Raw genomic sequence first — 12,993 nt, 5'->3', positions numbered from 1 at the left:
GGTGACAACCAACGGCAACTGTAGATTATGGATTGTACTTCAGTGCAGCTATTGTTTAGATGTATGTTATGGAGGACACTTGACATTAGGGTGTGCTGTATGGTGGTTATCATGGGGGCCAAACAGTATGCTCACTATATGGTGGTGGATGCTTAGTGTGTATACTAGAAGACTTGATTTGGTTATGTTGGAAGATCTTGATCATCTTATCATATGCACTTACCTGTTTCGATACCTGCTCCTGGAGAAGTGGCATTGTCTTAAGGTCTTGTGACATTTCACCTCTAAATTGGAAGATGCAATGCATGCTCATTGAAAACGCTGGCACTGGTAAATTCTTTTTTACCAAATAGCACTAGTAAATCCTTTTTTACCAAATTGGAATGATTGAACCAAACTGTGGCAGAATAAGTTGATCTTGGTGATTGAACATTTTTTTATCGATAGTATAGGTAAGTATCCAGTGTGATCTTAGCTTTTGTACAGCCAAAATAATTGAAATCCAATTTTCCATATGCCTTAAGATTTTTGGGATATCTGGTATAGTTAGACGACCTTTTAAGTTGTTAGTTCAAGAAAATGGCATGTTTCTTTAGATAATTACTTCTCTGTTATGCATGACTTGAGTTTACACAACTATTCTTTTTCTTTTAGATGATTGTGCGGGAAGCGTTGAATTCCTTCTTAGATGAGGAAATGTCTGCAGATCCTTCTGTTTTTTTGATGGGAGAAGAGGTACTACCAGTAGCTTAACTTATTTGTTTTTCTCCTCTTTGTTTCTTTTGGTCTAATAATTGTTACTTTTGTGGTAGATTGGGGAGTACCAAGGTGCGTATAGGTCAGTAATATTTCTAAAGATTTATGTTTCCTTCTATCTCCTTGTGGCAACTGAAAATCAATATACGAATGCTATTGGTGTTGAGCTTCTTTTCATTAGTGCTCTCTGCAGATATTAAAGGGATTGCTAGACAAGTATGACCCTGATAGGGTTCTTGATACACCAATCACTGAGGTTATAAACCTGTAAAACTATCAATCATCATTGTCTATTCATAAGCTGTTAGTTTCATGTCATCACATATTAATACTGAACTGCTTTGTTTCTGTTCAGGCTGGTTTTACTGGCATTGGTGTTGATGCTGCCTACGATGGTCTTCGACCTATAGTAGAGTTTACGATATTTAATTTGTCAATGCAGTTCAGTTACCTATAAATAAAATTTTCTAATTTATTTATTTGCTTGATTTGAACGTGCTTTCTAATCCTCACGTTCCGCTCCTCCCTTCGTGTCCGCGATCCACACGCTCTAGAACGGCGGCCCACCAGCACCCCCCCCCCACGTCTCTCCAGGCAATCTTCCGTCCTCCTCTGTGCCAGATTTAGAGTTGGGGTGGATGTCCGAGTACGCGGTCAGCAAGCCGTTTGCCTCTATCCATCCATTACGCGAGGTGATTCCTCGCCGAACTCCAACAGATTAAATAACTGCACGTCCATTGCACCATTGCACCTATGGATTCACTACATTTTGATGTATTGGCTGTTCACTTTACAGTAGTTTTGAATCATCTTTGCAAAGGTTTTGTTTGGCTTTCTAGATACTTCTTTTTTATCGACATTTGAGTTTCAGAAAACTAGAAAAATACAACACAATCACAGTGGACCATAACACCTAATCTAAAAAGGGACAAAATGATTTTTTTTCAGCAACAAGACCATCGTGCAGTAGGTTTTTAATGCTATCTTTTATGAAAAAAAATTGACATTCGGGATCTCTTTGTAATCCTTTTATTTTTGTTTATCTGTTTTTCCCTAACAGTGCCTTAATGCAGTTGTCAATATCTGGAGAGCTTATGAAGCAATGGAGTTTTCAATATCTTGAGAGCTTAAGCTGTTTGGATTATTTCCTCTGTAGCAGTCTCTCTACATGCTAAGCGATTGTACAGGGAGCTCCCTGCTTAATGACAGGTAGGCAATCCCTAAAATTATTTTGGTATTGATCTTTCACCTATTTGAATAGTCCTCATCTTTCTCTTTTTGTGCAAACATTAAACTCATAGATTTGCTTCCATGTTTGCACTCATAGATTTGCTTCAAAAAATAGATAGCTTGCAGGGTGCTGCTTTGAGCATCCAACATTCATGGCTAAAACTGTAAGAAACCTAATGGGCGGCTCAGGTATATGTGGGGGCTCGGGACAAGATAATAAATGTTATTTTTAGAGTGTTATTTCTTCAGAAATTTGAATGGTCTTAACAAATTGTTTTCCTTTTCTATCTAGTTTAGGTTTTTGAATTGAAGGGAATAACTTCTCTGAGCATTAGTGTTAGAGGGCTATGGCACTACAGGGGTACACGTCGGTGGAGGCTGCAATGGGGGCAGGTGTTGTGCAGGGATAGGGAGATGGCGACGCGATCCGGACCGACGTGGAGGATACACCAGTCGAGGAGCTGCCGTTGATGGACAAGGTGTCTGAGGCCGTTTGTTCCTATGACGCCGGCGTGCATATGATCCCTACCTTTGCCGGTTAGTCCTCTGCCCCACGGATAATGCTGAGATATGTGCCTCAAATAGACTGTTGTGATCTCTCTGTTGGGGTGCTGAATTGGAAAATTTTAGGACAAGATTTCATGTTGGTAGGGGATGCAATTGTGGAAGTGTTCGTTAGAATATTTGCATTCTCGTCAGTCCACATGTGAGTATGATGTATATCTCTTTGGCACCTTGACGTTGTTTCTAGTCCGACAATACCTAAATGCTCTTATGCCAGCGTTGTGTTACGTTTGCCATGGTGTCACGTCACTTTACAAGTTATAGTTTTAATCATTATTTTTTATTAAAATATATTTTATAAAATTCATTGCATTTGCCATATTATGAAAATATTCTATAAAAAATATCTACACATATGATTTTAAGATTTTTAAAACTAAATATTTTAAAAGCTATTGTTAATTAAAGTTTTAAAAATTTGATCAAACTTTTTTCTAAATATTATATATTTATGACAGGAAAGAGTACTTTCTATCTTATAAGCTGTGTGTACATCCATTTTTTTTTAACTCTTTTTAGATCTGACGCATTGTGCTTTCTAATTTCTATGTCTTTCGCTGTCATTCCTTTTGCCTTTCACTAAGGGAAGGGAGAGAGTGGTTGAGAGCAAAAGACAGTGTAGATTGAAGGCGTACTTTGTAGGTTTATGAAATTTACACCATTGCAGCTTAAAGATGGCCAACACTGAATAAAGGTATCATTGAAGATCAAGTTGGATCTATCTATCAAAATCAGTGACAGAATGTACAGATCCTCTTCTTACCAATGCACCTGCAGTTACTATATGGCATCCAACTGTGAACTTTACGAGTACATAGCACAAACGTATAAGTTTACAAGAAAGTGCCGTTTTGAATACCGACAGAGTCCACAAACATAACTTTGACAATGAAAGAAACGCAACACACAAACATAAACGTGGAATAACCATAACGATCACATACTTCAACTTATAGCAAGCTAGCAATAGCCGTATTCTAAGCTCTAGTTGTTGGGATAGTAGCGTGCCGACCTGGATAAGTGACCACATCACCAGACGCAAAAAGATGCCCAGAAACCATAGAAAACTCGGACAAGAACACAACTAGACTTTGTCTTGGTCTAATTGATTTGATTAATATGCGGAGATCTGCATCGCGATTCGCGAATATCTATTGGCTCCGGTGGAAGTGAGCCGAGTCAACATCCAACTCCGAGCCAAACCGGCCACAGATGAATAGGACACACATGGTTAGCTTGTTTAAGTGTATCTTCAATTATAAGACCATCCTCAACTGATTCTCGTCATATTAGAATTTTTTTATGAAGAGATTTTTTCCCTTCAGTATTTCAACAGTTTTTTTCACAATTTTTGTTACCAAGAAGTTCTAAGATCATTCCTTTCAGAGCATGATTCTCTCTTTTGCTTTTACGAATCCCTTCAAAATGAAACTGTTGGAGATGAGAGAAAATAAAAAAAATGAGAACGAGAAAGTAAATCGGGAAAAAAATAAAACGAGGAAAATATGATTAGGGATGATCTAATCGAGATTATATTAGATTTTTATCTATGTGGATAAGAGAATGAATGAGAAGAGAGAAAAGCTAGTTATTAATAAATAGATAGTCTACTTATTAAATATAATAATATTATAGTATATTGCATGCGAGGCTACACTAAATTTGTAGACAGTGCTATAATATACTGTTAGACAAGTTGACTATTATATTATTTATTAGTGACCTATACAACTCTTATATATATATATATATATATATATATATATATATATATATATATATATATATATATATATATATATATATATATATAGGAAAATTAGTATGTACTCCTGGGTGTATGTACTCCCACCTCTCATATACCACTTTTACACGTGTGTTATACTTCTTTATCACTTTAAATATACTTCATTAGTAATTATAAGATACTACAATACAAATCCCACGAATTTTTTTATGAAATTCTATGATTTTTATCTTAATTTGCGTATATACTTCTTTTATGTATAAAAAAGAGCATATAGCAAAAATGAAAGGCTAACATTGAATTTTTTTTCATACAACTCATATTGGAGTATCTTAGAATTAGTATTAGAGTATACTAAAAATGATAAAAGAGTATAAAGTGTTTGTTTAGGTGGTATATTGCATATGGGAGTACATACTCCTAGGAGTATAGAATAGGTGTCCTATATATATATATATATATATATATATATCAGCTATCGACTCGATGTTCTTGTCTGTATGGAGGGAATTCCTGACATCAATTCCATTTGTACTTTCGCAATTTCAGTATGTTTCCAGCCGTGTAGCTGTGACCTCTGAGTGAGCCTTCTCTCTTCGGGACTTCTAAAATATACAAATTATCTTTGGGGGAATATTCAGCTCTTTTGTGAAGGAAAATTGACTTGCAGTTTCCCACCGAGAGAATTTAAATACATACCAGTATATCATGGACTTGAGTAGCACTGAATCTTAGCATAAACTTTAGTTTGCGAATGACATTACATTTGTGGTGAATTACCTAAATTTGTAAGTCTATTTCATATCCAATGCAGAATAAGGATGTTCTCCCTATATACCTCTAATTAATGTTCATCTTTTCATTTGTATGTACTCTTTTACATGCATGCATTGAATATAGGTTGCAAGCTATTTCCGTCTATGTAATAATTAGAGGTAGTGTAGTCATAAGAAGATCTCTTGTCTATGTATAAAACAAAAATATATTTATAAACAGAGAGAGTAATATAGAGTTAATGAAGATAAAAAGGAGAAAGAAAAGACTCGGACAATGACACCTCTCTTTAAAGCTCTAAGCCCCTTAAAATTTAAAAGTATTTTAAAAGTGATAGGAATTCCAAAGTTCGATGACTTGCTTATACATCTGCAAACTTGTTCATAATTATTTATATTTTCCTAAATTTTATCCAAATTAGTTGTCAATACAGTAAATACATTAAGTTCGGTTGGAGCAGATTTTTTGTCACCGCCAAGCAATGTCTTTACTTATTTACCACTCGGATCTATAGTTATTAATTTAGATTAATCCTATATTTTATAAATATGAATGATATTATAATTAAATAATCCATTTTAAAGTGACAAATCATCGATTTATACCGATAAAAGCCTCTATCAGCCTGTGTGTTTTGGACAGTTAGGACTTTTCTTTTTCCTGTTATCCCTTCAAAATATCCCCGGTTCAGATCCATCCAGCTCTCTTTCAATCGCTGAGCGACGAAACCCTAACCCTAAAATCGCAGGGGTTTATCCATGGCAGCGCTCGGCGGCGGCGGCGGCATGGAAGAGTCGGGATTAGGTAAGTTGCTTTCTCTAATCCGTTCTTCTCTGTGTCATTTGAATCTGTTCGATTGGGTTTCGATTTGGCTCGAATGCTGCGTCGATCTAATTTCGATGCCAAAAAAGTTGTGTTTTGTGGGGCTGTAGATCTCATCTGGAGGGTCTGTGCGTCTGCGACTAGTTTGTTCTGTGAATTTAGAAGGATTTAGGCGATATGGTGTAGGTCCGATGTTGTTCGTTGATTGGGGAATAGTCACGCGCGAAGGTCGCGGATTTTCTGCTTCTAGATTAGTTTGATGATAGCGTTTGGTGAATCAAGTTGCCGTTTCTTGGCTAGAGCCATTTCTGGTTTTGTGCATGGTTTGTATTTTGTTTATTGCCTGGGAATTGAAGTTGTACATTTAATAAGGTTGAATCCTTGAATAATTTTGTTAAATTTCTTTAGAAGTTATATTGTTAAATCGTGAAAGTAGGATCAGCACCGCATCCGGCACTAGCAGTGGCAAACTGGGTTGCTGTTTGTTGTATTGCTCTTGTTGCTTTGGGTGCCATTACAACCATAACAAATCACTGCTTATAAACTTAGTCAACTCATAGTCTTATCAGCATTTTTACGGTGACCAAATTAAAGTTGAGGCAGTGAATTAAGCTGATGACACTTGTTTGAATGTTTTATGCTTTTTACTCTTTGATTTGATTGCTAAGGCTGTTATTTTTGCAAATTCTGTGTTGTCTTTGTACTCTGATTGGATTATACGTGTCAAACAAAATTCAATTATTTTGCCAGATTTGTTGCTTCATCTTGTTTGGATTGTTATTTTAGTTCTCATAATCTGACGACTTTAAACTGTTTCAAACCTGTCAAACTATCCTTGATGAAATATTCCTGTGAAGTGTCCAAGCAGTGTGTGATACCTTTTTGTTTTATTTGACAGAAAATCACTAATCTGATGATTGTGCCTGCTTATTATTCATAATATGCTGTTCTGGTTTCTGCTTTTTGGTGACTGCTTACATCATGCACCAGTTCTGATTACTGTACACTGGGATTTGCATCAGTATAGTGTCTTATTTTCTGTTTTTTTTCATTCAATTGTGAATGCATCCGTATCCAGGAGTTTTTGCCTTTATTTTTTCTCTTATTGGTCGCAAGCAATAGAAAGCTGACCTTTTGTTCGCCCCAAATAGTACTCCAGGGTATACCTGGTGCCTTGTCTGTTCTCAATCTCTGTTACTTGCTGGTTTTAGTTTCTTGTATAATAGCACCTTATGTTAGTTGGCCTTATCTTGAAATCTTCCCATTGCAGATGACACCAGATTTGATGCATCACAGTATGCCTTTTTTGGCTACAATGTGATGGAGGAGATTGAATTGGGTGGATTGGAAGATGATAATGACAGCAACGCTGCTTTCGTTGGACTCAATGGTGTTGAGCGCCCACTTTCTTCTCAAGAGAATGCGCTAGAGGTACTGATATACTGCAATTTCAGACATTTTATGTCTGAGTTATTAAGATGATCTTTAACTATTTATTCCTTGCTAGATAAGTGCTGCAATGAATAAAAACTATTATACTTTTGTACAATTACGACAAATGAGTAATTTCTTATAGCACTATGACAATACTGTTTATCGAAATGGTAGGGGAAGAAAACCAAATCTTTGTTCAGAAGATTGTGAACATAGTGCACTTGTACGACATGCCTTCATCCTTCTATTCTCGTTTTTGTCTTCTTAAGTTAGTTCATAACATGGATCTTGTAAAGTGCAGTTCTAGTCATATACGCATTTCACTTAAAGTGTGCTAATCTGAATATGAGAAAATGGGCTGCCTCTCTAACAGATAGACTCAAGTGCTTCCATGTAAATCAGTCTTGTGGGCTTGCACTGAAATAGAAAGATGAAGCTCTGTGGCTCGTATGTTGTGTACCCGCTTCTCACATAGACTATAACTTGTTTTTTCAGGCTGAAGATATAGGTTTATTTTCAGATGTTGATGATCTTGCTAATACATTCTCAAAGGTTAGCTCTCCTTGAAAACTGGAATTTGCTTTGCAGTAACATTCATTGGGTTCATGTGCAAACTCATTTCCTCATCTTTGTGTTTTTAGTACATTTGATACATCTTTTAAATTAGATAGCAGGTATTCATTGTAACTCCAAAGTTATCTTAATGGTATGTCTGCATCCACATATTGAGGGAAATGAAGTTCGTTGTGTTAGTTTTAGTCATGTGGGGAATCACCTACAAACGACGCAGCAGGGCCTCAAGGACACAACAGGAGCTGTGATCAACATCTAGAAGATTGCCGAATTAATTAGGTTGTTTGGATTAGCTCTCTGGTTTGTTAGACCAAATTAATTAGGTTGTTTGAATTAGCTCTCAGGTTTGTTAGACTATAGATTCGGGTTGTTAGTTTGTTAGCAGATATCTCTTTCAAGTCGATGTATCGTCGTTGAATAAGGGCAAGCAAGAGATTTATTCCATTCTTCCTATCTCCTTCTCTTTCCCTGCCTCGTGGACGCGGTCGCTGGTCACGGCGTCTCTACCGCGTCGATGAGGACCAGGGCCGCGTCCGACTACTTCGCACAACTACGATCTTCGTGTCCTTCCTCCAACCAATAATCCATCTGTTCGTGACAGTTTTTGAGTCATTTCCCCCTTCTTTTTGTGCGATGAGTCATAACTTTAATAGTGTATTGTTTATCTCATATATGCTAAAACATGGATTACAAATTTTAGCAAAATGTACTATATGGAATTCCACCTTTACCTACCTTTAAAGAGGAATGGAAAATGTTTCGATATAACTTCTCTGAAACCTACCATCCAATGTGCCCCTTAATGTTTTACTTGTTGAGTTATTGGTTGTATGGTGACCTGATGCACAACTCCCCCTTACAATGAGATGTATGTAATGAAAAGGAAAAAGATACTTCCATGGTTGTACACTTGGACTCTCTTTTTTGTTGATTATGGATCATGATAGCATGACTGATCTGCTTGCTGCTTCAGTTCCTTCTAGCCTTTTTTTTTATTGATTATGCATTATGATAGCATGACGAAAACAAAAGAATTCGAAAGAGTACTGCAGAATATCCATCAACATATGAGCTGCATGTTCTGGCTTTAGCTGTTTGACTGTTATATGACAGTGTAACTTGCACGCATGTGTTAAACGTTGTATAAGTTTTTCATTGAAATAGATTATTCATTAGATTATCTCTGCACTGTTACCATTTTTATTTGATATTATATGCATTTCACTTTCAGCTGAGAAGAGATGTTAATGAACCAAAGCACATTGGAATAAATAACCATGGGGTTCTTTTTTCAAGAGAAAGTGAGTTGTGCTCTTCTGGTTCATAATCTACATAACTCTTTAATTTAAGAATTTGATGGATTGCTTTGCTTCTTTCAATAGTATTTCTACCAGGAACTTCAAGTATCTATGTTAAATGATTGTCATACATTCTTGTGCAATACCATTTTTGTCTTACCAAGGAAAAGATTTGAGTATTGTACATAAAACTAAATCAAAGTTCTTGGAGATATTTATTGTGCTATGTATATCCCCTTAACTGCGTGGAAACATTCATGACATGGTAACACATTTGTAATAATTGTTTTATGGAATTTTCCCATGGATTTTGCATGTCCAGTTATATTATTATATAGTAACCGTTCATTTTCTTTGACTGTTTATACATCGCTTTATTCGTGTATGATCTCCTTTCATGTAATAATGTTGTAATGTGTTATAGTAAGTTGAACTGCAACATCTGCATGCCCATTTTCTTTGTTCTAATATAATATTTTAATATAATTTATATGGTCATTGGTAGGTTCTACAGCAGCTGACTGGGCTCCGGAATTTGAATCCTTGTGCTGGCCTGATCAGTATGTGCTAGGCGCGAAGCAAGGGAAGGATGGCAATGGCTGGTGGTCTCAACAACATCATTCTTCTCACTTTGCTGATTCCAGATTGCACAGAACATCCTCATCCCCTCAGCAACAGGAACAACACAATCCTAGTGAACCTGTTCGCGGACCAAGGCCATCTCCTTTGCACCGGACATCCTCATACCCAGAAAAGGAGCCTCAATACAATCCTACTGAAGCCATTCCTGCTCTAAAATTACCATACATTTCACACCCTCCACCTGGTGGGCCACCCAATTCATTGCCTGGACAACCGCATCAGATGAACATTCCACCTTTCAATGAATTTCAGATGCATATGTCTGCACAAAGTGAAGCTCCACTCTCCCAGTTCCCTCATGGAGGGACACCTCCAGAGTCATTATTTGGTGGAAACCTGGATAATATAGTTTCAACAGGCTTTTCAACTAACAGCAGTGGACTACAAAATCATCTGCTGAATAATGGACAATTTCCTAAGGAAGCTGCAAGGATTATGCCCAATTTGGTGCAGAACCATCTGCAATGTCCAAATGGATTTGTCCCCCCTCAAATGGTCCCATTGCGCCAACAGCATGGAATGTTCCAAATTCAGCAATCTCCGCAACACTTAGCAAGGATGCAGGCCCAGATGTTTTGTCCCCAGCATCCACCACGAATGATGAATAGGTTTGATAATTTTGGGATGCCTGAGTTGAGCGATCCAAGGGCAAGATCATCAATGCAACATGGAAGGCAAGGCTTTCGTTTTCCTCTGCAAGGTTCTGAATTTGGTACTATGAGGATGGATAATGGGAGGCCAAGGTTTAGATCCAGGTACATGTCTACGGAAGAACTTGAAAACATTTCAAGAATACAGCATGCCGCCACTCACATAAATGATCCATACATCGATGATTACTACCACCAAGCTTGTCTAGCCAGAAGATCTGTGGATGCAAGGTTGAAGCACCACTTCTTCCCAACCTTGATCCGGGATCCATCTTCTCATGCTCGCAGCAAGGATGAGCCACATGCATACCTTAAGGTCGATGCCCTTGGGAGACTCCCATTTTCTTCCATCCGGAGGCCACGTCCACTTCTTGATGTTGAACCAGCTTCTACAACTGATGATAACACTCTTGAAAGGTCTGTTTCAAAGCCTCTGGATCAGGAACCTATGCTAGCTGCTAGGGTCACAGTTGAGGATGGCCTCTGCCTACTACTTGATATAGATGATATTGATCGCTTGCTGCAATTTAGCCAGCAGATAGATGGTGGTCTGCAACTTAGGAACAGAAGACAGTCTCTCCTTGGTCAGCTGGCAGAATCACTTCAGTTGGTTGATCCGCTAGGTCCAAATAAAACTGAACATTTGTCAGCAAATGATGATTTGGTATTCCTTCGCATAGTTTCTCTACCTAAGGGTCGGAAACTACTGTCCCGCTATCTCAACCTTATGGTTCCTGGTAGTGACCTTGCACGGATAGCTTGCATGGCAGTCTTCCGGCATCTGAGATTTGTGTTTGGCAATTTGCCCTCTGATTGTGGTTCAGCTGAGACAGTTACTAAACTAGCCAGTGCTGTAGCTGCATGTATTTGTGGGATGGACTTAAGTGGCCTCAGTGCTTGTCTTGCAGAAATTGTGCGCTCGTCAGAGCATCCGCCTCTTCGACCCCTTGGGAATGCTGCTGGTGATGGGGCTACTGCCATCATAAAGTCTGTTCTGGACAGGGCGACAGAGCTTCTTACTGAGCAGCTTGCTGCATCAAACTACAGTGTTCCAAACCGAGCCCTATGGCAAGCATCGTTTAATGCTTTTTTTGGGCTGCTTGCAAAGTACTGCGTAAGTAAATTTGACAGCCTGGTTCATACAATGCACAAGCACCCTGCTGCTGCAACAGTGATAAGCAGGGAACTGCCTATTGAGCTTCTGCGTGCCAGTCTTCCTCATACAGATGAGCAACAGCGCAGACTATTACTTGAGTTCGCCCAACGGTCTGTACCTGTCACTGGGCATAATTCTCACGGGGCTGCTGGTGGACCCATGACATCTGAATCAGTCCCAAGTTGAGGTGGTCTCCCAGCATAAGTTGAAGCATTAGATACAGTTTTTCTTCTATCCTATAAACTTGCACAATGAATTGGGCGTCCGATGTGCCTTTCCCATCAGAAAAGAGGTCAAAGATGTGATCTGTAAGGAGCACAAGCTACAAACTGAGTTGGATGGAGTATGGGCGCTGGCAGTAATCTGGTTGTATATTTCCAGGTTTTCTTGGACTGAATGCAGTCTGTGCCTTTGTTGAGCTACAGTATTTACTCTGCGTTGTTGTATCACCCTACCAGTCGAATTAGCAGGATAGGTTCCTTCTGCAGGCTGTGTTTTGTTGCCCATGGGAGGAAACCCCTGCGGTTTCTAGGTTAGCGGCTGTACAGGTCGTTCCTTCTCCAAGAAAGTATCCCAAGTTGTCTTGTTTTACTTTGAATTTACGGGAGGTTTTGCAGTCGTATGAAGCCCTTTAGTGGGAACATTACCAAGATTGCTCTTTTCCTATTATATTCCTAAGTGAATACATTTGTGAAGCTGTCAACTTTGTAATGAGCTCAGTGAATTGAATTCCACTATAAATCCTTGTTATTGATGATGAGATGATTTTTCTGCTGGTGGTTCTGGGGTACTAACACATCAGCGCTCTCCTGTGCTAATGCTTCGTTTGTTCTGTGACATCGTGATGCTCTAGTTTGGGGAGGCCTATGCAAACGCATCAATTTACTTCTATCTTTGTGAGCTGATTGTCAAGCTTTGTTAAGCCTATGCAAAATCAAATCTGGATTTACGTGCAGTTGGCAACTATGCAAGATAGTAACCTAGTCGTTGTTGGTTATCAGAGAAGCAGATCTAGTAATCATTAGAATATGAACATCATAAATCGAAGGGTACTACTGAATTACTGAGTTTCCAGGTAGCATAAATCTTAGCCGTTGCACTCGCGCAACTGAGTAGCTTAACAATTTTCAATAATTGACTTTAAACGAAACTAGAAACCTGTGATCTATGCCACTTTATTCTGTTTCTCGTGCGAAAGCATGGCAGAGCACAGCCCTTGTTGTAGTTTTGTTCAGTTTAGAGCAGTTAGCCTGAGAACTGCAGCTGTTCTTAGGCAGTTAAATCCTAATGAATTGAAACAGGAGCATTATGCAACCATGGAATACTTCAACTAAACATCAGAAACGT

At 38.4% G+C, this 12,993-nt stretch overlaps 1 protein-coding gene and 1 long non-coding RNA gene across 2 annotated transcripts; both read left to right on the top strand.

Moving 5' to 3' along the window:
* The first annotated feature begins 1,358 nt into the window (after positions 1–1,358).
* On the top strand, positions 1,359–2,186 carry LOC133931061 (uncharacterized). Its single transcript, XR_009911844.1, has 3 exons — positions 1,359–1,448; positions 1,830–1,965; positions 2,102–2,186. It is a non-coding gene; the product is annotated as an uncharacterized LOC133931061 (long non-coding RNA).
* A 3,526-nt stretch (positions 2,187–5,712) lies between these two features.
* Positions 5,713–12,406, top strand: LOC133883198 (protein PAT1 homolog). Its single transcript, XM_062322434.1, has 5 exons — positions 5,713–5,875; positions 7,164–7,324; positions 7,823–7,879; positions 9,132–9,201; positions 9,704–12,406. Exons 1-5 carry the CDS (start codon positions 5,830–5,832, stop codon positions 11,830–11,832), a joined length of 2,463 nt encoding a protein of 820 aa, XP_062178418.1. The 5' UTR covers positions 5,713–5,829; the 3' UTR covers positions 11,833–12,406.
* The last annotated feature ends 587 nt before the right edge of the window (positions 12,407–12,993 follow it).

The sequence above is a fragment of the Phragmites australis genome, chromosome 10 (genome assembly GCF_958298935.1).
Source record: "Phragmites australis chromosome 10, lpPhrAust1.1, whole genome shotgun sequence".
Taxonomy (NCBI): Eukaryota; Viridiplantae; Streptophyta; class Magnoliopsida; order Poales; family Poaceae; genus Phragmites; species Phragmites australis.
This window is presented reverse-complemented; position numbering and strand designations above follow the sequence as displayed.